Source organism: Salminus brasiliensis, chromosome 17, assembly GCF_030463535.1.
Source record: "Salminus brasiliensis chromosome 17, fSalBra1.hap2, whole genome shotgun sequence".
In the NCBI taxonomy this organism is placed as follows: Eukaryota; Metazoa; Chordata; class Actinopteri; order Characiformes; family Bryconidae; genus Salminus; species Salminus brasiliensis.
Window position 1 is genome coordinate 32,678,507 of NC_132894.1, and position 25,224 is coordinate 32,703,730.

Sequence of the window (25,224 nt, forward strand, 5' to 3'; positions counted from 1 at the left end):
TAGTAAAGATCTTTTGATGTGCTATACAGTGTTACCGTAAAATTGTGACGATTATCATACCGTGAAAATCTCATACTGTTGCAACCCAACCCTGCAAACATGCTGATGTGGGGCTCACGTGGTTAGAATGTGGGCTAAGTGGGTTCCAGGTGGGTGCGGGCTCTGAGTGGCTCTGTACATGCATTTTTACTGGGACTCAGTTGGGCTTCTCAAAAAGGCCTCATCATTACACCCCACCTTAATCTCACATGGGTCTTATCTAGGACCCGTATGCAGTGTACAACCCAGATGGTGCCCATGCTTAACCCGTCCTGGTCCAATCACTGACCCTGGTGGGCATCCATATGTGGAGCCAACATACAACCGAAGAACAAAACTTACTGGTTCCCAGTTGGGCTACCCATACAGGCCCTGCAACAACACCACATGTTATCTATATGTTACAACTTTGAGAAAAGCCAACACATGGAAGAAACGAGGGCGAGACTTTCTGAGTAACAGATTTATTCCTGTTGAAATAAATAGATTTGACATGAACCCACAGGAACACAGGAGCAATTACACCATCAACAGAGAACTGAAAGGGGCTGAGTTTCTCAAAACAATCATCGGATCACACAACAGCCATTAAAGGTACAATAAGGAGCATAGCTGAGATTGGTCAATTGCATATAAACACCATTTCGCTGTTGGTCATTAGCTGGCCATGTTCTCACAAAAGTACAAAAAGGGAACTTGCACCTCTTATTACACAACATTCCCATGTCATTCATTTTGAACAAGAATATTTGTCAAAAAAATTGGAATTGAAAATTTTACTTATTGCTCCTTTAAACTACAGTTTTCGTGCTGCTATCTTTCTCTGCAGCAGGAGAGACGTCGGTTTTGGGAAACACAGTCTTGGTTGGGCTTCAGTGGTGGAAAGTAACTGATCTGGAACACTTTGTAAAACACTTTGGAAAATTGGAATAGTAACGACGTCCAGTCAGAACGAGGTGGTCTCTAATTCGCCAATGGCAAGATGTACACTATATGGACAAAAGTGTTGGGACACCTACACAATATACCAACAGGAGCTTCTATGACCCCCCAATTCTAAACCCATAGGCACTAATATGGAACCGGCCCTCTGGAGCTCTGCAGTTATTAAGTCAGCAGAGCGTTGGAGACTTTTCTGCACTATGAGCTCTATAAACTCAGCACTCGGCCCTGACCCCGCTCTGTATATTTACATGGTCTGACAGACACTCGGTGGCTGAGCTGCTCTCTGTGAGCTGTTCCTCCTAAACTCTTCCACTGTTCAATAATAACACCACTCACAGCTGATGGAGGAAGATCTAGGAGGGAGGAAATTTCACCAGCTGACTTGTTGTTGCAGCGGTGTCTCCTATTACATACAGAACCACGCTGGAGTTCAGTGAGCTCTTTAGAACCTCCTGTTCTTTCACTAATGAGTGTAAAGGCAAACTGCAGGGCTAGGTGCTTGGTGTTATGCACCAAAATGCGGCAATGGGACTTAATGAAACACCCAAATTCGATGATTAAGAAGTGTCCCAATACTTTTGTCAAAGACGTCACAGTTGCCAAGCGTTTGGATGAAGCTTATTTTGTCCACTTATTTACTGGAAAGATGTCTTTTTTAGGTCAAATTTATTCATTGAATTGTCTGACAGCACTGTGTGTGGTTCTGTGGAGTCTCAGAAGTAACAGTACTGACTTCTCAGCACCCTTTCCACCACTGACAGTCCCAGTCATTTTAGAAAGGCATGGTAGAACTGAGAACTGGCAGCAACAGCCTCCCAATCAGTGTAGTCTGTTAATCCCAGCGCGAGCTCCATCATATACAGGATCTTAGAGCAGTTAAGGCAGACAAGTATGCTCTGGTGTTCTTCAAAGCATGCAATTGCTCATTACCACACACACACACACACACACACACACTCACACACTCACACACTCACACACTCACACACTCACACACTCACACATAGCTGCTCTTATTCGTCACCATCTTCATCATTACCGTTATTACAATCTTATGATGACCACGCCCCTCATGGACCAGTGTTCTAGATACTGTGTAGATCTGTGTACAGTATATATGGTGGAGGTTTTCCTGCACATGCAATTTCACACTTTGCTAGGACATTGCTATGATGGGACATGTGTGTGTGTGTGTGTGTGTGTGTGTGTAGGTGTGTATATCCATGCCAATGACTATGAAAAACATAGACGCCATGATTCCATCCCCTTCTGTTCTATAGAAATAACTAACTTGCAGCCAGAGTCTGTGCAGGAGAGACTGGGAGCGGTGCCAGATTGGTCTACTCATTTAACAGACCCGCCCCTTCTCCCAGAGCACTGTAGCCCCGCCTTCTTCCGAATAAAGGGTTAAACTGATTTCTGGCAGAGGAAAAACCAACAGTTGGAATGTGGAGACACTGAAGACACTGAGGAGGACAAATGGGATGGAAGATGGGCTGTTTGGTCATCGTCTAAACATATGGGGATGGGCGGAGCTACACGTCAAACTGTAACCAGCCAGCAGAGGTGCTAGACCTGTAGTGGCTTCACTTTTGAGAGATCCTGGGCTGTCCATGTTTTCTACAGTCATTGATGTGAACAACCAAAAACCATCACAACAAACGGTCCGTAAGGAAGAGTCCACCTAAATATTTAAATTATGGAAATTCAAGAGGGGCCGGAAAATCTGAGTCTTTGGTCCAAATGTAAAGGAAAACTGAACAGATCCGACTTCTGTGGTACAGCAGTTAGAGAAGACGTTTAATAAAGCATCTGCAGATCACTCGAACACACACACACACACACACACACACACACACACACACACACACACACACACACACACACCCCTTCACACTGAACACTATAAATAATTTGCTTGATGTTAAAAATAGACCCAAATAAAGAAAAAGCACCCACAGGTCTGTGGCATAGGCAGGACGTTCAAAAGAGGGAAGATCAGTCGATGTCTTGCGAGCTGCCAAAAATTATTCCCAAGCGGTTTTCACACGTCTGATCTGTTTAAACATCGGATTCAAACATGATCTGATCTGTAACTGCATCACAGCTTGTTGACTGTCAGCCATGCACTGGGCTTTTCATGTGTGTTAGATTACAGATGATCTCTCTCATGAAAAAAAAAAAATCAGTCAGATTAAGGGGCGGTGCGACGGGACATAATAGCATATATATTTTCAATCCAAGCTTTTCTATTGGTCCGTTCATCACGAACCTTTGAGACAATATAAAAAAACAAATGCCAGATTCACTATATGTCCAAGATCGACGATATTTAGAGTGTACTGTAGGTATCGTCAAAAAAATCACAGAAATCGGATTGTCCTATGAACCATTCCTTTAAGTTTTCCAATTAAACCTACCTGTGGTTAATTAGATGTGAGATGTTGGATACAGTCCCTTCACTGCTGGTGCTTTGGGAACCTTCTCCACTCTGACTCACCAAACCTCTCAAAGCCAAATTCTCATGACCCATCAATTCTGTTTACATACAGCAGGAAACATGTGATGGCCACTTTATGCCCCATTGCCCCGCCCCGAATTCTGACAGTCTGAAATCCTCAACGCCAAACCCTCTGTTCTAGCCACTGACCGTGAACCAGCTAAGAAACAGGCCCAAAGCCCAAAGCCTGTTGGATGTAACTGCTTGTTATGAGTTGCCCAGCTTCGTAACATCACAGTGCTGCACTGCGAGCGAGGAGGGATGCAAACGCGTGATGCCGGCTGCTTACTGCTGCTCCGAAGCCGCTGTGCATCGTTCGCAGGTTAAATCAGGGGGATCCAAGCTGAATTTGCGTGTGTGAGCCATGTCATGGTGCAACGTCGTCACAGGCACAGGTTTCGCTGCTCTGTCACAGAAACACAAATGCGCTTAAAGCCAAGAGAGAATTAATCGGATTTCGTTGCCAAGCATTTCCTTAAGGAGGAAAATAGCTAAGCATGACAGCATGGAACTGACAGAGCAGTCACGCACTGGCAAATGCACACATTCCTGCGTTTGCTCACGCAGCACAGCGCACACACAGAGCTCACATACAGCTCCTGTACAGCAAAAGCACACATTTTTAAATATAACCATAAAAAAAATAGAAGAAGAAGAAGTAGGCATTGCGAGGCGTTTCATTTCAAGGGGAACTTTTTTTTTTTGAGGATAAGAACCTGAACACACTTTGAAGCACTGCAAAAGTCAGCGTGGATCACAAAGCTGCAGAAGTGCGCCGCTCTGAGTGCTGGCTGCTACTCTTATCACATTAGAAGCAGACAGCTAGCATGACTCTGGTTTGCAGTGGTTTTCAGCAAATCGGACAGCAGAATGAAGGGGGGGGGGGATGGTTCTGTTGACCAGAGATCAATCCTGAAGTCTCTAATGGAGGCCTTACTCTGAGGAAGAGACTATTGCAGAGTCCAGTGGCCTGGCGCCACCTGGTGGCCGGGATGTGTGTTACCTCTGGTCCTTCAGAAGGGTCCTGAAGTTATGGAGCTCTTTTATACTGGTGGAGAGTCTACAAACAAATCAGGCAAGTGTGTGTTAAACAGGAATTTAAATAATAATAATAATAATAATAATAAATAAATAAATATTTATATTTTTAAGAATTAATTAAAATTAATTAAAATTATATATATATATAAAAAGTGCCACTACAAGGACAAAAGTATTGGGACACCTGCTCATTAATTTTTTAGAAATCAATAGAGTATATATAGAGTCTACAAACAAATCCGGCAAGTGTGTGTTAAACAGGTATAAAAATTATATATATAAATATATATAATATTTATTACTATTTTTAAAGAATTAATTAAACTGAATTAAAATGATATTTTTAAAAAAGTCCCACTATAAGGACAAAAGTATTTGGACCACTGCTCATGTTGATCCTGCTTTTGTTGGAGTAACTGTCTCTACTGTCCAGAAAAGAAGGCAGCTTTCTACTAGATTTTGGAGAAGCACTGCTATGAGGATTTGATCGCATTCAGTAACAGTGTTGGTGATTTCAGGATACTGGATGATGATCACCATCCCACCTCATTTCCCCCAACTCATCCCAAAAGTATTGGATGGACCACCATCATCATTCCAGAGAAGACAGTTGTTCCACTGCTCCACAGCTCAAAGCTGGGGGGCTTTATACCCCTCTAGCCCACGCCTGGCATTAGGCAGCATGGTGCCAATAGGTTCATATATAGGAGTCCTATTCTATTGGCAGTACTTCACTACTTCAACTTAAAATAGTGGCCCGTGTTCATTAGAAGGGGTGTCCACAAACATTTGGGCATATAGTGACCTGATTTACACTTTTACTAATAGAAAAGCGATACGAAAGAGTGTGATTCTGACAAACAGTAATAATAATACTAATAATAATATTAAACAAATAAAGCAAATTGAATAAAAGCTCACCTCCCAAAGGCATTAAGCAAAGCTACGATCTCCTGACGTGTGAGCTGGAAGCCCTTTGAGGGACTATTTTCTGGAAGGTTCTTGATTTCTTTCTCGGAGAAGAGGATCCTCAGTGCCGTGCCCAGCCCCTGGGTCTGTGAAAAGGTAGATTTAGGCTTAGAAGTAAAGTCATTTATATAAAAATAAACAAAACCAATAGATTGTGACTGCTGTGTGTGTGTGTGTGTGTGTGTGTGTGTGTGATAGCTTCTGGAAGATGGCCAGTATTTCCAGCTCCGATTTAAATTTATTATCTAATTTATCTAATCATCCCTTCATTAAAGTAAATCTGCTGAACTGCTGGAGGAAATGAACAAATCCATACAGTGTCTAGACTCTAGACTTCAAAGAGAAGATCAGCCTCTAAACCTGTGTTCCATTAACACTATATGGACAAAAGTATTGGGACACCTGCTAATTCATTGTTTCAACTGAAATCAAGGGTATTTAAAAGAGCTGAGCCTGCTTTTGTCTGAGTAACCATCTCTACTGCTTAGGGAACTAGATTACTAGATTTTGGAAGAGCACTGCTGTGAGGATTTGATTGCATTTGGTGACAAAAGCATTAGTGAGGTCAGGATGTTGAATGATCAACACCCCACCTTATCCTCAACTCTCCCCAACTCATGCCAGAGGTACTGGATGGAGAACCAACCATCATCCCAGAGAACACAGTTCTTTCACTGCTCCACAGCTCAATGCTTGGGGGCTTAATAACCCTCTAGCCCATTCCTGACAATAGGCATGGTGCCAATAGGCTCATGGTTACGTGCTCTAGAGTCCATTTCAATTGGCCGAGGTTCTCTACAGGGACTAGACATCTGTGTCAGCAATGGGTGCAACTTAAAGGGGTGTCCGCAAACTTTTGGACATTGTGCATCAATAACTTTACTGACCGAAAGCACTTTCCCTGTCGTTATACAGTTATACAGTTTTGCACAGTGTTGTATTGTGCAGAATTGGCTTTAAAGTACAAATCTGGATGAAAGCGTGGGGGTTTCGAGGAACGAGCGGAAAGCTTTCATCTACCTGTAACTTTCCCCACAGCCGACATTTGCTGCAGCCCACGCAGTCCATTATGCGGGAGATGTTCTTGAAATGGAGCCTGAACTCTTCCTGTGATGGACAGTGAAATTCAGTTTGGTAGACGAAACACAGACACAACTCTCCAGACTCACTCAAATCTGATCTTTGCACACATTTTGCATAATGAGACTAAACAAACGAGGCCATTGTTATACATGGAAATCGCCAGTCTGACCACAAGACTACTTCAAGACTGAGAGGCAAAGCAATGCATTTTTACAGACGTGACTTAGCTTGGCATCTGCATTAGGTACTTACGCGCAGGGTGTATGTCTATGTGTTTAAGCCCAGGGAAGTGAATGAGGAGAATCTGCTGTAGGTTTTCTTAATAATTTGGTTTTATCAAATGTTTCCCCCCAATTTGGCATCGTCGTTTATAGCTCCCCCAAGCACACACTAGCCACACTCCCGTTTCAGCAGCACCAGCTAACAACAACATCACTTTAAGATTGATGAGGGGAGACATCCATTTACCCACCCGAAGAGAGTGCAGCCAACTGTGCTCTCTCCTTGACTCCGGCTGCTGATGGCAAAGCGGCATGGCTCAGCATTCAAACTCGTGATCCCCGAGCCACTCAGAGCCCCCTGCACTTATGCCGCTTTCAACCATGCCCCGATAACATGAGTCCACACCCAGAACCCATTCTGGGCTCATTTTTGGCCCATTGACTACTCAATTTAAAACATTTTTCTTTTCTGTGTGCATTTTTGCTCAACAGTACGACCTAGTTTTATCCGTATATCGCTTTTCCTTATTTTCCTTAAATCGAACACTAAAGCAGTGAGGAACAGCACTTTCTGGAGTCATGGCATTTCACCGTGCTGACAATGCGGTGCCACCGATTTCAGGAGGAGCAGAGCTCAGTGCTCAGAATGCTCCCGGGCTGGAAAACAGCTTTGACATTTGACCAAATGCACATAAGCTCATGAGTCTGCAACAAAAATGGTAGCCTGAAAATCTGTCTATATGCGTGTATTTATGTATCCATCTTTCTGTAACACCATGGACCCCTATAAGCGAACCAGAATTCAAAGAGAAGTTACCAGTAATTCTTTAGTTCACCTTTAATCTTTGGGCTTCCATTTTGTGGCCTGCAAACATGGAGCTCTCATCAAAGTGCATGGGGAATGCTCTGAGAGAGAGAGAGAGAGAGAGCGAGAGAGAGAGAGAGCGAGAGAGAGAGAGAGAGAGAGAGAGAGAGACAATTATCATTTAAGTGATTTTCATCTGGCATGTTTGGGTTGCAACTAAACTTGCAATAAGTAAACTTGATGTAAATGAATGATGATCAACAAGTTGCTGGCTCTCACTTTGTCTCATTGAAAATCTGCAGCAGCAGCTCCTTGGTAACGGAGTCGTCCTGAGCGTTTCCCGTGTACAGGTTAATGAAGGCGCGCTCGAAGTACGGAGCCACCTTGGACAGCGCCCTCAGCTCGATCAAGTACAGAAAATAGAGGTTCTTCAGTCGGCGTGTTCCCTCTCCTTTGGTTTCGGCTGAATCAAAGCGGCGACGGAACTCTTGCACATTCGGCCCCCAGGTAGCCTTCCCCCAGCGTTCTGCATGAAAACAACAAACACCAGACATGACGGAGTGAGGCTCCTTTCTTTTCTATTCAATTTTGTGTCAATTTTGCTATTTTATTCCTTAATATTTGTCCTTATATCTGTACACGTTTCATATTTTACTTTATTTAGGTTATTTTATGTGATAAAGCTGCTTATCTTCTTATTATTTTTTTATTCTATTCATGTCCATCAGTGTGTTAGTTCAACCTAGGGCAGCACGATATTTGGGGGGGGGTATATTTTGCAATATTTTTTTTCTGCAATACATATTTCAGTACAAAAATGTTTTAGGGATGTAGGAATAGGCATAAAATTGTGTGATTTAATTTGCCTTGCGTGACACCTCACATTCTGCGGTGCGAATCCTGCACATGCTCGCACTGCAATGGTTAAACAATATATTGTGCAACCCTGGTTTAACCATTCCCATTAATCCCCCAATCATCATTAATAACATCACTGAGTGAGGGGTTCAAACTTACCATCGAGTAGGTATTCAGCACTCAGGTGGATATTAATGCTGCTGTGGAGGCCAGAGATCAGCCTGTAGAACACCCTCTTCTCCAGACAGAGCCCTGCAGCACAGAATCAGCCACATACACGTTTTACAAACACCTCGGCCGGCTTTATTAGACAGGTGATGATGCACAATACTGAATCACAATTCATGATTTGAACAAAATGATGGTGATATCCATGCTGTTTCATAATCTCCTAACAAGACTGGGAATAATGACATAATATTAATGAATATTATATATTATTATTAATTAATAAATAAGAAATATATAGCATTATTTGAGTGCTACATGATACATTGGCACAATCACGCTTTTGTACTGCAGTATCACTTTTCAATAAATAAACCTTATTTTTATTATTTTTATTTGTTTTTTTTTTTATTTAAACCTTAGTTTTATTAATAAAACACAGGCAGCCTGTTTTCTGATGCTTTCTGAAAAAAATGCTGGATTTTACTGCTGCATTTCTCAAAGTGTGCAGAGATGCAGTGTGATAAGCACTATTTTTGTATTTTTTTAATGACAAACTGCAGTACACTAACAGAAGTGTAGGTGGCGATATTGCCTCTACTGTTTCACTTAAAAAAAAAAAAAAAAGAAATTGCTTATTTCCCCAGACACAGCTTGTATGGCAGCATTATGATGAGGACAAGTGCACTGTGAAGCAAAAATCTTGTATCTCAAAAACGAAAAACTTTACAGGAGAAGTCAATGGAAGTCAATATTAAAAGATTTGATTTACGGTCATTTTGTCTAAATTTTTTTTATTTGGACTATATAACATTTTTTACCTTGCGTCTAGACATTCTTAGCTTTAAAAAAAAAGCTATTTTGCTGCCATGAGAAAACCTTATATCTACTAAATGGCAACTTTACAGGAGAAGGAAAAAGCCTTCTTAACTTTCAATGGGGAAGTGAATGTAAAAATATATTACTCCAAGTCATTTTGGAGCATTTCTATTCAGGTTATCATGAAATTCTGACACAATATAAATAACAACTCTCAGATTCACATGATGTCAAAAAGTGACAATCTGCAAAAATGTAGATACAAGTTTTTTTTCCCCTGACTGTGACAGAATGACAGAAATAGCCATCGGTTGCAGTTCCAAGTTCCTATGAGATGACGTTTGGTGAACGTGGCATCTCCAGCCTCCCATTAGAGCACTGCAAACACAGCTGCCCTTCCGTGCCCCCAATCTGAGAGAGCTACAGGAGATCTTTGTGAAAGAGGGCTCAAGTGGTACTCGTAAGAGGACAAAAAGGCATGCAGACACACACAGAGGGGTCCATTTAGAGGGGTGCTGATTAAAAAGGGAAGGAATATTACACTGACCTGTTCATAAAGGCAGGTTTGTTCAGCAGTCTAATACCTGACCGCCTGTGTGGGTATTTATATAGGTGTGTGTGTGTGTGTGTGTGTGTGTGTGTGTGTGTGTGTGAACACTGAGCTCAGCAGACAGTCTCAGGCGAGAGCTGTATCTGTGTATACGTGGTGACAAGGATGAGAACGATCCAGTTACCTTCCAGCCAGTTGTAAAAGCCTTCACCTGTGTGAACAAAATCAACAGTGCATCAGCATGGGAGCAAAGACCTCCACCTCACCTGGACCCAAACGGACCCAGACTGGGTTTCTCACGCCCATGTATTCCATATACCATATGGAAGTAAATTCGAAATCATAACGTGAGACTGTGTGTGACCAGATCCCTCACAACTCTCGCAACAACTGATCAACTGAATATCAGGGCTGTGGTTTAATGAAGTACTGTAATATAACTCACCATCGTCGTCCCCTGGAAAACGAGATGGGAACAAAAAGATGGTTACAATCAAACAATCACAGCTATAGAATATTAAAAATAAATAAATAAATGAGAAAGTATTTAAACTCACCGCGAGTTGGGGCCAAGGGATTGAGAGGCCGGTACACCGACCTAGGCCTAGAAATGGTGAATCAAGAGTTGTTTAAAAAATTATTATAAAAATCACAGTTTCTTAAGAACTGGATCTGAAATTTTAATAAAATAATAGATAACAAATAATAAATAACAAACGTCTCAGAAAGAACATCTCAGGAAGTACCCAGAAGTTAACCAAATGGTTTTATATTAATAAATTAAATAGTAATAAAACCAAAGAGATCCACCAGTGTCACTCATCCATCCTCTTCACCACATCATCAACACTGTAGATTTTCTACAGTTCACCGATCGGATTTATATGGAGTCTGGAAAGTGGGCTAGGGTTTATTCAGATCCTTATCTGTACTATTTTTTGTGTGTGTTTGTTTGAGAGCTGTCCTGTTTCAATTCAGCTGATCCGGATCGGCGCCGTTTCAAAGGATTAAATCTGGTGGTTTTAGTGGAGCACAGGTAACACCACTACCGGCCAGTGAGCTACTTCACCATGTGGGAGACTGGGGTTCAATTCCCGGTCTGGGTGACTGTGCTGCGCTACACCAATAAGAGTCTTTGGGGAAGACACTACATTCCTAACACTACATTGGCCCTCCTCTGTAATACGAGTCACCTTGTAAGTCGCTCTGGATAAGAGCGTCAGCTTAATGCTGTAAATGTAAATGTAAATGATTCAGTTCAGATCCTTTGTTTTTACCGCTGTGCTCTAGTGGGGAGCCCTACGACGTTCTCTAGGCAGCTTGAACAGGCGTTATTTGCTTGTCCATCATCGTCAGTGCATCATTAACCCTGTAGATCTACTACAGTAGAACCTCTGGGTTGTAAGAAGTCTGGAGAAGGTGTGATTTATTGAGATGGAGTCTAGATTACTGGAAATGTAAAGACCAGTGTTTTCTATTCTACTCGAGTCCAAATGACTTACTTGAAGCAGTTCTCCTCGTAGATGCTATTCCACACCCTCCAGGCAGAAGGCCCTTTATACCCTGTGTAACGCTCAGGGTTCAGTCGCAGATCCACATACTCGGCCTCAGGAGATGTCTCGTCTACAGGACAAAACAAGAGCAGAAATCAGACTGATTTTCTGTGCCACATCACACTGAGAATGGCCATGGTTAAACATATATGACACAAAAAAAAGAGAAAAGAAAGATAGAAAATCTTGATCCTGTACGAAGATAATCAGCCAAACACAGAAACGCCAACGTTTAGTTTCAATCACAATATTTCGTTAATATGTTCAAGGTTTTTTTTTTGCAGCTGAAGTGGTTTGCACTTCCAGGCAGTTATTAGGTTGCTGCCACTACAGCGAAGCAGTTTTTGCTAGGTGGTTGCTATGGTACAGCAGGTGGTTGCTATGAGGTTGCTAAGTGATTGCTGGATGGGTGCTGTTGTGTTGGCGGGTGGTAGATATGCAGTTGCTTAGTGGTGGCTAGGCAGTTGCTATGGTATTCTAGGTGGTTGCTAGGGAATTTGCTAGGGAATTTGCAGACTGACATTTGCAGAATACTGTGGTATTTGCCGAATACTGTAGTATTTGCCATGGTATTTGCCCAATACTGTAGTATTTGCCATGGTATTTGCCCAATACTGTAGTATTTGCCATGGTATTTGCCCAATACTGTGGTATTTGCAGAATACTGTCGTATTTGCCATGGTATTTGCCTAATACTGTGGTATTTGCAGAATACTGTGGTATTTGCCATGGAATTTACCCAATACTGTAGTATTTGCCATGGTATTTGCCCAATACTGTAGTATTTGCCATGGTATTTGCCCAATACTGTGGTATTTGCAGAATACTGCAGTATTTGCCATGGTATTTGCCCAATACTGTGGTATTTGCAGAATACTGTGGTATTTGCCATGGTATTTGCCCAATGGTATTTGCCCAATACTGTGGTATTTGCAGAATACTGCGGTATTTGCCATGGTATTTGCCCAATACTGTGGTATTTGCAGAATACTGTGGTATTTGCCATGGTATTTTTCTCAATACTGTAGTATTTGCAGAATTTGCAGAAGCATATACATTGGATAAAGATATATATGATATATATAGATCAATAAAATATATAAAATATACTTATTTTGTGTATTTGTTTGTATTTGTACTGAATTCCATTAGTAACAATATGACAAATACAGTCATCCTAACATCACCTAATTACTATACATCATATTGCTCACTCCTACTTCTGAGGGCTAAAAGTCGTGCTGTCTCACCGTCCAGCCCGCAGAAGTGATCCTGGGCATCGTCATGGTGAGCCCAGTCCTCGAACGCCTCTTTACTCTGATTACTGCAATCAGAAAGGAAGAAGGAGGTCAGAAAGATTCCCAACACCTCCGTGCAAACTGTGTTTTTACTACATGTGCACGACCCAGCGCGTGACTGCAGCTAGCAGTAGGACTGGAACAGCAAGGTCGAGCGCGTGGGTTAACTACATACCTCAGTGTACTGTTAATGGCACCCAGCTCATGAGCCTGCTCACACTCCTTAATGTCTCTGATAGAGTTCGCTGCCAGGGAATACTGCCAGGAGAAGAGACAGGTGTCAGGGCAAACAGTGCAGAGACACTTGACATGCAAACAGAACCATCGTAAAAGTGCCAGAGAGTTAATTTACTGAGTGTCGAAGATGTTTGATGTGTGAACAGTACGTCTGCGACTTTCGACGAGCAAAAATTGCTCAGTGGGGTTTAACAAGCCTATTTACCACCCCGTTAATTTACCTTACTTTTACGGAGATGAAAAGTTTAAGAGTAGCCGGTTAGCTTTTAGCCTTGCCCTCACTCGTTTCCCCGGGTTTGGCTTTCTCAAGTCTGTTTAAAAAAAAAAAAAAAAAAAGGGTCCAATACTTTCCCTCTGATGCGTGTTTAGCTCGTTTGGAGAGAAGATCTGCTAAAAGCTAGTGTCAGCAAGTGATAGCTTCTAGCCTAGCACAGACCCCTGTTTGCCTCTGCAGCTTTCACTTCATCACATGCCGAGTTTGAGCCCCCCTTCTGCGAACACTGGCACAGGAAAGCTGCGGCCACTGGGCCTGGTTCCGGTAGCAACACGTAGTCCCTTAACTAGCAATAGAGTCTGGAGGTGATGAGCTGCTCTCCAGTATCAACAACACCATATTCTCCAGTTTGGCAGTTTCACCAGCTTTGAGTAAGGCTTTCGATAGTGGTTTATGTGAATTTAGGGGGTGTAACTATAACAAGTCAAGACTGTGATGTAACAGTTTTGAGATTTTGGAACTGATCCATTTTCTGGTTCTGTTTTGTTTTTGTTTTTTTTGAAGGAGGAAAAGCAGTGTTGGAGGCTTGTAACTTCCATGTTCTGAACTCTCATTATTCAAATCTACCTATCTAAATAATTTTTTATATATATATATATATATATATATATATATATATATATATATATATACACACACACACACACACACACACACACCATATGTATTTATATGTATAATATAGATTTATTTTGGTATATTTGGTGTGTGTGTGTGTGTGTGTGTGTGTGTGTATATATATATATATATATATATTTATATATATATATATACACACACACACACACACACACAGTTTGATGTTCTGGGCCACCTTTCAAAACAGAGACTTTTATGACAGTTCTCAGTTATAAAGCGATCATAGACCTGTTGAGTGGTCAGAGCTCTGGGGTCAAAGGATGCCCTCAACTGGAGTATTTTGGTTTGTACATTAACAAATAGGAATGGATGGGTAATACGTGCACAACTCAACACAAGTGAAACACAGCCAGCCTGACCTTGACTGCTATCACCCAGCCAGATGTCACAGCACTTTGGGTACACGCATTACAGAGCAAACAGTGAGTGCTAAGAAAGCGCTGTGTGCGCTGACTCGACACTAAGTACTAGAACAAGTGTGTCTATCCTTAGCCTTCTGCTCCATTACACGCACCTGCAGGCCGACAGCAAACGGAACGTCCCAACTCACCCTGGAACCCGAAGCACGCCTCATTATCCATTAGACGGTGTTTGCACACATTAAGCATAAAAAAATGGCCATGTTTGACATATCCCCACTAAACTTACCTACTTAAACAGCTGGAAAATTAAATGTACACTACATTACATAAAGATGCTTCAAATGGGTCTTTGAGTGGAGCCGTAGAAGAACCGTGTTTGTGAGATGTGAGTGTGAAAATCTTTAAACTGGTAAAGAAAAGATCCCTTACATCAGTGAAGGTTCTTAAGACGGGTTCTTAAGAAGGTTCTTCACACTCAAATCTCTTTTTTGAGGTCTATCCACCTATTTTCAATTATCATGGCACAACCTTCAGATTGTAGCCCAAAGCCCATAATCAATCCACCAAAGTACCAAGTAGCAGTTGGAGAAGGGTTCTTTTCATGAACGTTTTGAACCTTTTTGAGGTCTTTCCATCTTTTTTGGATAATTTTAGGTCAGGGGTGATTGTGATGGCCATGTTAGGGCCAAACATTCAGCTTATAGTCCAGAATTCGCTGGTATTTAAGTGAATACCAGTGAAACATTCCCCATGTTCTTAAAGAACCCCTTTGAAGCACCTTCGAGTAGTGTAGTTTAAATACTGGGAAATGTTCCCAGTGCCACTGTCTGCACCACAAACCCAAATGAGCCATGATCAACCTATCAAACCTTCTTAACAGTTGGAGAGGTGTTCTTTTCATGGACCACAAATCTGACATTGCTCACTGCCGCCAAAACGTTTTTACTACGTTACACCAAGTGAAGGTTCTTTAGACCCGTACAAGGTTCTTCATACTCAAAAATCTGCTTTCTGAAATCCATCCACAGATTTTTTCTAATGGTTAGGTCAGGAGACTGTGAGGGCCATGGCAAAATCTTCAGCTTGCAGTCCAGAATTTGCTGGTTTTCAACTGAATACCACTAAAATATTCCCAGTGCCACTTGCAACACAAACCCAAAGCACAATCAATCCACCCTAGTGCTCAACAGTTGGAAAGGCGTTCTTTACATGAACTCCAAACATACCTTTGCCAACTGCAGCCAAAGGCTAAAGCTATTTTAACTTCGTCACTGTGTGGGACATGTTTCCAAAGTGCACCAGGCTTGTTTAGAAGAAGGGTTTGCCATGGCTCGCACAGTCCCCTACCAAAACATAACATAACATCCCTTGATGTTCTTTACCAATTGAAAGGTTCTGCACACTTCAACATCTACAAACATGGTTCTTTATGGGACCCTAAAGTGGTTCTTCTATGGCATCACCCAAAAAGCCACTTGAAGCACCTTTATATAGAGTAATGCAAATACCAGTGAAATATTCCCAGTGCCACTGGCTGCACCACAAACCTGAAGCATAATCAACAGTTGGAGAGGTGTTCTTTTCATAAACTTCATGAACTGCAGCCAAAAAGTCTTTATTTTAGCTATTTTACTTCTCTTTTTACTACTATACTACTTTAATAGTATAACACAGCCCATCAGCCAGGCCATGTTTGCTGTCTGAGGCTAACGTAGCTAACAAGTAGTGAAAGATCACACCCAGCCAATTGTGTTGTTCAAACTGCAGGCCTAAATCACACACTTGCCTCAAGACCACATGAAGTTGTGAAGTAATCTCCAACAGGCTTGCTGATGTGGTTTCTGACACAGTATGAATCACTGTTTGGTATAAACTTGAACCCCCAGGACGCCACAGTGCTAATCACGCTAATCACAGTAGTAGTGGTAGGAGTGTCTGAAATCCTGATCCTTGTCCGTACTTTTGCCGACTGACAGAAGCAGGTCTACATGAGCTTTCTAGATGCATCTAGCTATCCAGATCAGCAGCTCCCATCCCTGGTCCATGGTATGGAGCTCACGGTTCGGTGCACGCAGTCACATGGATAAAATACACAACACGGGCAATTTGGGTAAATATGGTCATTTCACAAGTGTGCACGTCACCCATAAACCTTAAGCTGCAAGCCGTTGGATTTGCATGGAAACTGTAGTGGTTTAGGAGTACTGCTAGAGTAACTGTAGTCTTGTTTGCCCTCCCCCCCCCCCCCCTCTCCCTTAGTCCTCCTTTTTTTTTCTTGTCTCACTGCCTGTTGGATTTGAAACCACTGCTATTAAACAAGGATTTCACAGAAATCTCATTTGAACTCAATTAAATCATGGTGGATTACCTGAGGATGATGTATCTGCGTTTATGTGTGTGAACATGCTAACGTTTGCACTTTCCTGCTTAATTAGCACACTACAGGCTGTACTACCTACCTCAGGGGGCGCTATACAGCAGTAGATGGAACACGACTGTCTGTTCAAATTACATGAAAAGGAACCTGGTTCATCCAGCAAATCCAAAGCGTGAACCGAACCATGACGTCTGTGCACTATTACACCCCAGACACATTTTGCAGCGTTTACTAAAGATCAAGATCACTCACCTTATTATAGTTGCCTGATTTAATTCCCACTGGAATCTTGCTCTGCATGAAGGAAGAAACATGTAAGCAGCCTAAACTAGTATAATAATCCTCAACAGCCAGATCTCTTCCCTCACAAAGGATCACTGACTCGCTCATACACTCGCTCATACACTCGCTCATACACTCGCTCATACACTCGCTCATACACTCGCTCATACACTCGCTCATACACTCACTCATACACTTGCAAAACTAGTAAAAAAAAAAAAAAAAAGTAAGAGTAATTCTCTGCTAAACTGCAGGATGACAGAGTGCTGACCTCTGGACAGGGCTCCACATGACAGTCTTTAATGGCGCAGTGGCTGTCGTCAGGCCAGAACGGACAGGGTCGCTTCAGGTTCACCTGGGAAAAGAAAAGAAAAAAATATATATATTTGTATATATATAAAATATATATACCTATATACACAGCAGCATGCAAAATCTTGGTAACCCTGGCCAAAAAAATAAAATAAATAAAAACAATATAATAATAATTGTTTATATTATTTATATTATATATATATATATATATAATTTTTTTTTATTTTGATATTTCTGTCCATAAATAGTCACCTCATTTTCTAAGTAACACAAAGTAAAAAATGACATTTGTCTAATATTCGAAGCAAGAAAAAGGGCCTGAAGCAAAAGTTTGGGCACCCTGCATGGTCAGTACTTAAGGGGTGTGTGAGGACCATGGAGAAAAAAAAAAAACCTTCATCTTGCATCTCACCTACTTAAAATAGCCCAGAGAGTTCTGGTACTGAATGAAATACCAGTAAACGTTCTCTGTGCCACTGGCTGCAACACAAACCCAAAGAATGGTGAATCCACTCTGTGCTGAACAGTTGGGGAGGTGTTCTTCTCATTAATGTTGTTCACTGTGAGCAGAAACCTCTACATGTTTCCAAAATGCATCAGGCTTGTTTAGATGCTCTTTAATTTGTCACTTTTAAAGCCTAGTTGCTCGATGTATTGTTGGCTGTTGTCTTAAGTGAACTCCTTAAACCTCGTACATAGGCCCACACTTCAGTCCTTCACTTTCATACCTGTAGCACCTGCAACACACTCATAATTACCATCAGTTTCATAGACCCTAAAATATAACCCTGGGGTACTCCACAAAATATGCTAAACCAAATGGATACCGAATTAGGGCAGTGGTGGCTCAGCGGTTAGAGCGCCGGGATATCGCTAACAGGGTTGTGGGTTCGATTCCCGGGCTCGGCAAGCTGCCACTGTTGGGCCCTTGAGCAAGGCCCTTTACCCTCTCTGCTCCCCGGGCGCTGGAGTTGGCTGCCCACCGCTCTGGGTGTGTGTGTGTACTCACTGCCCCTAACACGTGTGTGTGTGTGTGAGTGTGCGTTCACTACCAGATGGGTTAAATGCGGAGGACACATTTCGCTGTACAGTCCACACTGTACAGTGACGAATACGTGCACCTTTATCCTTTTTATCCTTTACCTTTATAATTCAGTTTGCATTATGATTCATAACCGAATTACAAACGTAAGGTTTAAATGAGAGATAAATAAGACCCCCACATATATCCATATATTGATATTTCTAAGTATCTACTGAATAGTACTAAGGTTGGAAGATCCAGTATTGTGTCAACACTAGTATTGGCAAATGTCCCACTGATTAATCAGTGGTCATGCTCTGGAAGCTCTGGAAGCTCTGGAATCCAGCCCAACTGGAGTCCTGAAAAGCTTCATCACAGCACTAACCTATTTGGATTTAGTGCTGGGTGGTATGACAGTACATGATACATACCGTTTAAAAGTAATCCGACGATCTGTGTTTCTTACATAGCATAATACCGCAGTTTACAGCAAAAAGCCTTTATTATACTCATAATAAATATGCATTTTTCTATTCTATGGACTCCTGACACGAAAGTAAGCTGAAACCTATAGAAAGTCCAAGTTATTAAATTAATACCATGGTACATTTAAATAATATAATAAATATTGACAACCATACCGCCCAGCCCTATTTCTATGATTTAATACTTTGTGAATTTCTTTACAATTTCTTGTTTGACAACTGATTTAGTTTAACCTGTTTAGTTAGTTTAGTAAGTACCCAATAGTTAGATCTGCCTCAGAGAAAGATCAGGCGTCTCAGCAGCCTCGTTCTTCAAGCCATCTCTCAGTCTAAGCCTAAGCCACTTCCCCCCCTCTCACAGCGGTTTGCATCACCTAAAACAGCTTTCTTTCCTGTGCAGTAAAAAAGACCACTCGTAGCCCGCCACGTCGTCACCCCCTAATCTCTTCCTCCACGCTTCGGGTAAATTAGATGAATCATTTCAGGTTGTAAGAGTCGCAGGTGTCGGGCAAACTCGAGATTAAAATCTGCAGGGGCTGATTTCTGATTTCTGAAGAGCGTAAAAAAGAGCATGAAACCTCTTCTTAGTTCGGGTTCTTTTTGGGACAGAATGAAAAGCCGAAGGTTTTCGGACGGATTTCCTGAATCTAGGGGTTGTAATCTGGCAGCGGCGGAACACAACAGTAGGAACAAGGAGCAGGTCAGAGGAAAAAATGCAAATGAGGAAGTTAACGACTCAACTGGAGCACCTGGCTGAGAAGATTCGAGAAGATTAGAAAGCAACAGAGCGAACAGGGCGATATAAAACTATACTATTGTTATTGTGATAAATGAAGAATTACATTACAGTTCGCTTTTCTGAGGATTTAGCGAATATTGTCATTAATTAAGGAACACCGAACAGCTGCATGTTAACATAATTAACCCAGATTAATTAGGATTTAATCCAGTGCAGAGATTGAAACATTGAAGAAATTCGCTTTCACAAAAAAATAAAAAGGTCTCCTTAAAAACCTTGAATCTGGCATTGTGTCAATATTTCATGCTGAATTGACCAATAGAAATGCTCCTAATTGACTTGGACTTTAAAAGCCATTAAAAGTGCAGTAGGTTTTTTTTCCTTCTGCAGAAAAGCTTCCGTTTTGGAGATAAAGCTGATTTTTAATCAGTTTCAACTGATCAGATTTGACAGAATATAGATATTCTTGTGCATCGTAAACTAGTCATCAAATGCTGAACATATTAAATATACATTTTCTTTGTCGCTCTTCAATTTGTCACTTTTAAAGCCCAGTTGCTCGATGTATTGTTGGCTGTTGTCTCAAGTGAACTCCTTAAACCCTGTACATATACCCACGCTTCCGCAATTACCATCAGTTTCATAGACCCTAAAATATAACCCTGGGGTGCTCCACAAAATATGCTAAACCAAATGGATACACAGCAGTTTCATAGCAGTTCGCATTTTGATTAATAACCGCTTTACAAACCAAGAGTGCAAATGATTCTTTAGGTCATTTTCACTTTCACATTTATTTCTTTTTCCTTTTTAATCTTCTCCAACTGATCAGACTTTACAGAAGATATATAATACTATGAAGCTCCCTTTTTGCCGTACGATCCACACCTATTATCGACAGCCGAGATTTCAACAGTATCCAAGACAGCAATGAAGAACTTACCCTGTAATATCTGAAGAAGTCCCTCTCAATGAGCTTCTGTACGAGTGGAAAGATCTTGAAGTTGTTGAAGACGTCGATGCTCTCGATGTCACAGAAACAGTCGTCCAGGACACCCGTCAACTGCCGATAACAAGAAAGTATATTTTTAAAAAGGGGAAGAGAGAGAAAACAGGAAAAGCACTCCACGCTAGACCCACCCTGTGGCAAGCTTGTTTATACACAGACCCCCCTGTTATTAACATTACACTCATCAGATAATGCAACATGAATATTAACCATTAACCATAATTGCTAAAAAAATCTATAATTTTAATCAGTTTTTATTCAATTTTCTCTAAACAAATAAAAAAATAAATAAAATAATGAATGCCTTTTTGTTGTATCTTCAAAACAGTAATTTTACAGGAAAATAAATAAAATCCTTTTTCACTTTTAATTAAAGTAATTGTAGAAATAATCTCTTTCATTTGGAGAAATTCTGACGTAGTGTCAAGAACAGCTGTCAGATTCAAACCATGTCAAAAGGTTTAAAATCAACAAAATTTAAGATACAAGCTTTTTATTTTCCGTGACAGCGACGATACGATACAATACAGACGATATTAAGCCAGGAATTGTGTATAATTTAACACAAATCATAGTTTTACTTCACGTTCTGTACCTTTTCGATCGTTACCAACTGCTAAACCAGCTAAACTTCCACATCTCGATTCCTTTTTCACACCTGATACCAACTGCTTTCATTTTCCCATGCATTATGAATAGACAGCTGCTTTGTGTGAGGGCCTTCGCTTTGGCACTTGAAACGGACATCGCCTAAATAATTCACCCCCCTCATCCAATCAATGCAACAGGCTCCCCAATACTTTATAATAATCTATCCAAGCACATAATGATCACATAAAGAAAATAAAGAAAGTGGAATATTATTTTTTCAAAATATGATACAACTGAAATGGACAGCAATACAACAAATAAATAAAAAGACTAGATAAAAAGACTAGATCAGACAAAGGTTATTATAATTATTATTACAGTTATAATTATTAGCCTTACGCCAAGTGTGATCTGCCATGGCCGCAAAAGTCCAAAAAGACTGATGGCAAGGAAGGCTGTCCTCCACACGCTGCATCCACCTCCAGGCATGATCAAATAAACCCTTTATCGATCCTCATTTAAATGTTATTAGTTACTTAAAAACTCATAACACAAGGGGAACAGGTAGCAGCTGTCCTCTCCAGTCAAGCTCCAGATCCCAGGCAGCCACCTTGCAGCCCTGCTGTTTATAAAAAGGCAACTTTGGAAAGGGAGGGACAGTTTTTATGCCACCAGGCGATGAGCTGCCACTTAAAGCCACATGTCTTGAAATCACACACGCCTCCAAAACAAAGATCACGTCACATAAAGCCTCGCCTCTCCCCCCCCCCCTCCCGCGCTGTAGTTTTTTACCCACTCCTGTGCCGTTCAGCCGGATGGCTGCGGAACGCGGTAAGAACTACAAATCCCACAACCCCGCACAAAGCTAGCCCGCCGCTGAGCCAATCAGACAACAACACGCTGAGTAAGTGGTCGGTGTGCTTGCAGCTTGTGGATGTGGGGCAGACGCAGAGCTGTTTCAGTGAACCAGGCACGTCCTGTGGATTAAACAGTTGTTTTTACTGGAAATATTACTATTATTATTAATATTAAAGCATTTAAGCGATCCGGTGTGCTGCAACTAGCTAGGTGTCACACAAAGCATCAGTGAGTTGTTTCTGTACTTTATTTTAAATTATTAAATATTAAAACAGGTATTAGGACAACCCAGAACTCAACTATTAACAATTAAGCTCTTAATGGCAAAAATAAATAAAAATAAAAAAGAATTAATTAAACGACACGAAAATATTAATTAATATCGTAGTTCCTGTGTTTTTCCTTTCAATTTTCAGAGCCTTTTAAAATCTATAAAAGTAGAAAAATAATATTTAGAGACGTAAGCGTTGCCTTAATTTAATAAATCGTAGAAAGGTTTAGCTAGCTAATTCAGTGTGCAGTAATTAAACCAAGGAAACAATTAAACTATTAAACCGAAGGAACGGATTTATTAAATAGACTGAAATAATTAAATTAAATTAAATTAAAGGAAATGTAAGAATTTTAAGTTAGAAACTTTTTAGGAGGGAACAATTGATTAAATCCCTAATGTCCCTAAATATTATTTTTCTAGCTAGTTACCATAATACTTCAGACTTTAATGCCGTACAAAAACAAACAAACAAAAAATATATAGAACAAACACGATTAAAAATGTTTAAATATTCCTATTTAATTCACAAATTATTATAAACAGTATTTTAATTTTAATTAGTGAAGAAGAGAAAATGAAACGCGGCCGCGAACCAATTACAGCGGCCCTACGTGATGACGTCAGACGTGACACAGGAAAATGCCAGAAGGACGCGCCGCATGTCGAATATGAGCTGAATGTGAATTACTGTGATAATAAAGTTCATCATCATCATAAAAACCTGAATTTGTCGTTTATCGCGGAAATCACCGCATCGTACTCACGTGACAAAAGCAGCTGTGCTCCGAGCTGTCCGCCGAGCCGCTGTGTGTGTGGTGGTGGTGGTGATGGTGTTGATGGTGTTGTTGGGTTTTCCCCTGACTGCCATAGTGAAACCATCCCCACACTGAATCCCCCAGCACCAAACACAGCAGGAGCAAAGCCCCACACACGCGTGTGCCGCGTCTCACCATCCTGCCTCTGAACTCCCGACAGAAGTGAACTTAGATAACCTAGATAACTAGACTGCATCCGGAGCGCTGCCAGAAATGAGCCAAATCCAGGGACTGCCCTGCCTGTTCCGCTGTGCCCGTTCTCGTGAACTCCTCGTGTAAGAAAATGTCACCTGAAAATGTTTTCTGACGAAATATGAAGTAAATAACGAAAGTCCGCGTCAGTTTCCTCAACGCTGCTCCTTCCTGACTACGGAAACTGAGGAGGCGCTGTGGGCGCGTTCCAAACGGAATCCTGGGCTCGGTCTCAAATCGAGCCATTGTTCCCTAGGTAGGACACTCAGAGGGAATTCACCGGCGCTGTATCTCCCTCCTACAGCACACCTTTAGATTCACTCTTACGATTTTACAGACATCTTAAAGTAAAGGAGAAAGTAAAATTAGAGACTTAAAGACTAAAGTTAAGGACTGTTTCCTTGTTCAAATCATTCCCTTGGTTTAAAGCTTCACACAAGTTCATCTGTATATTTGTTTTGCTTCTTATATTTCTATATTTTCATATTTTTATATTTTTTTTTACTTAAATTTAACGTAAATGTAACTTTTATTTTATTTCTTTAAACTTTTTTTTGCACTTTTGCACTTTATTTCATTAAGTTAAGGTTTAGTTTACATTTAGATCTTATTGAATAGCTTTGATGTGGGCAGCATTTCACTGCAAGTTATACTATGTATTACTATGTATGTGACAAATGAAATTTTTCAAGTCAAGAGTTTAAGATAAGATAAGATAATCCTTTATTAGTCCCGCAGTGGGAAGCAGAAAGGGATAGCAAGACATTCAGTTACAAAAAAATGTAGATAAATAATTTACACTATATACACAATATAAATAAGAATTAAAAAGCAATAGCAATATTATTTACAAGTTATTGCAAATGACTCTTAATTGCACATGTGTGTGTGTGTGTGTGTGTGGGGGGGGGGATATTGCACATAGTATTGTTACATTGAGGGACCTCTCTTCCCTGAACATGTGTGTGTAGTTAAGTGTGTGTGTGTATGTGGTCTGCTTATTTATTGTTATATGTACAGCAGAAACAAGCAGTTACACTGTGCAATGAAAATCTTACTGTGCATTTATTCCATTTACCAACATAATTCTTATAAATATAAATATATATGGTTGGTATGGTGCAACAGATAACACCACTAACTGCCACTGAGTTACAACACCCTGTGGGAGACCAGGGTTCGATTCCCAGTCTGCATGACTATGCTGCGCTACACCAATAAGAGTCCTTGGGCCAGGCTCCTAACACTACATTTGCCCACCTCCCATTTGCCCATATGAGCAACCTTGTAAGTCACTCTGGATAAAAGTGTCTGCTTGTTGTGTTAGCTTTTAGCCTAGCACCCAGCTAACACCCGCTCACCTCATCAGCTTGTTGTCAGTTCCCAGCAGCCGCATCATCATCATGCTCTGCCAGACCTCTGTTAGACCGTGGCCTAGGGTGTTGTCAGACATTTGCAGGTCAGCAGCTATGCTATCAAAGGTGACGTGTGAATTGGTTGAATTTACATTTATGGCATTTAGCTGACGCTCTTATCCAGAGCGACTTACAAGGTTACTCATGTTACAGAGGTAGGCCAATGTAGTGTTAGGAGTCTTGCCCAAGCATTGCGCAGCATAGTCACCCAGACTGGGATTCGTACCCCAGCCTCCCACATGGTGTGGTAGCAGGTAGTGGTGTTATCTGCTGCGCCACACCAACCACAGGTGACGCCTCGTTCCGAATGACTGGGAAAGCTCAACACGGCATGTGTTTAGGGTTAAGTCTGTCTGTTTTAGCCCATCGCTGAACAATATTTACACAGACATTAAGGTGGTTTTCAGTTTCAGGTTTCTGCCGATTCAGAGAGAGGAGGAGTCTGGTGTTGTATGACTGGAGTATTATATAACTGCCCAGAGGTCAG

General features: G+C 41.2%; 1 protein-coding gene across 1 annotated transcript; it reads right to left on the reverse strand.

The window, feature by feature from the left end:
• Nucleotides 1-487: 487 nt before the first annotated feature.
• Nucleotides 488-23,492, reverse strand: ero1b (endoplasmic reticulum oxidoreductase 1 beta). Its single transcript, XM_072660153.1, has 16 exons — nucleotides 23,080-23,492; nucleotides 20,527-20,646; nucleotides 17,292-17,375; nucleotides 16,991-17,032; nucleotides 13,025-13,107; nucleotides 12,802-12,875; nucleotides 11,501-11,621; nucleotides 10,556-10,602; nucleotides 10,444-10,455; nucleotides 10,183-10,209; nucleotides 8,621-8,713; nucleotides 7,883-8,129; nucleotides 7,635-7,704; nucleotides 6,515-6,601; nucleotides 5,447-5,580; nucleotides 488-4,544 (listed from the first exon to the last, which is right to left on the reverse strand). Exons 1-16 carry the CDS (start codon nucleotides 23,266-23,268, stop codon nucleotides 4,484-4,486), a joined length of 1,491 nt encoding a protein of 496 aa, XP_072516254.1. The 5' UTR covers nucleotides 23,269-23,492; the 3' UTR covers nucleotides 488-4,483.
• Between the last annotated feature and the right edge of the window lie 1,732 nt (nucleotides 23,493-25,224).

Bases quoted from the DNA above. Each gene is read 5' to 3' on its own strand.
- ero1b (XM_072660153.1), bottom strand. From the start codon at position 23,268: ATGGTGAGACGCGGCACACGCGTGTGTGGGGCTTTGCTCCTGCTGTGT. The intron at 13,108-16,990 runs GTGAGTGATCTT...TTCTCCTGGCAG, and splicing joins AATCAGGCAACTATAATAAG to TATTCCCTGGCAGCGAACTC. The intron at 7,705-7,882 runs GTGAGAGCCAGC...TCTCTCTCTCAG, and splicing joins CAGATTTTCAATGAGACAAA to AGCATTCCCCATGCACTTTG.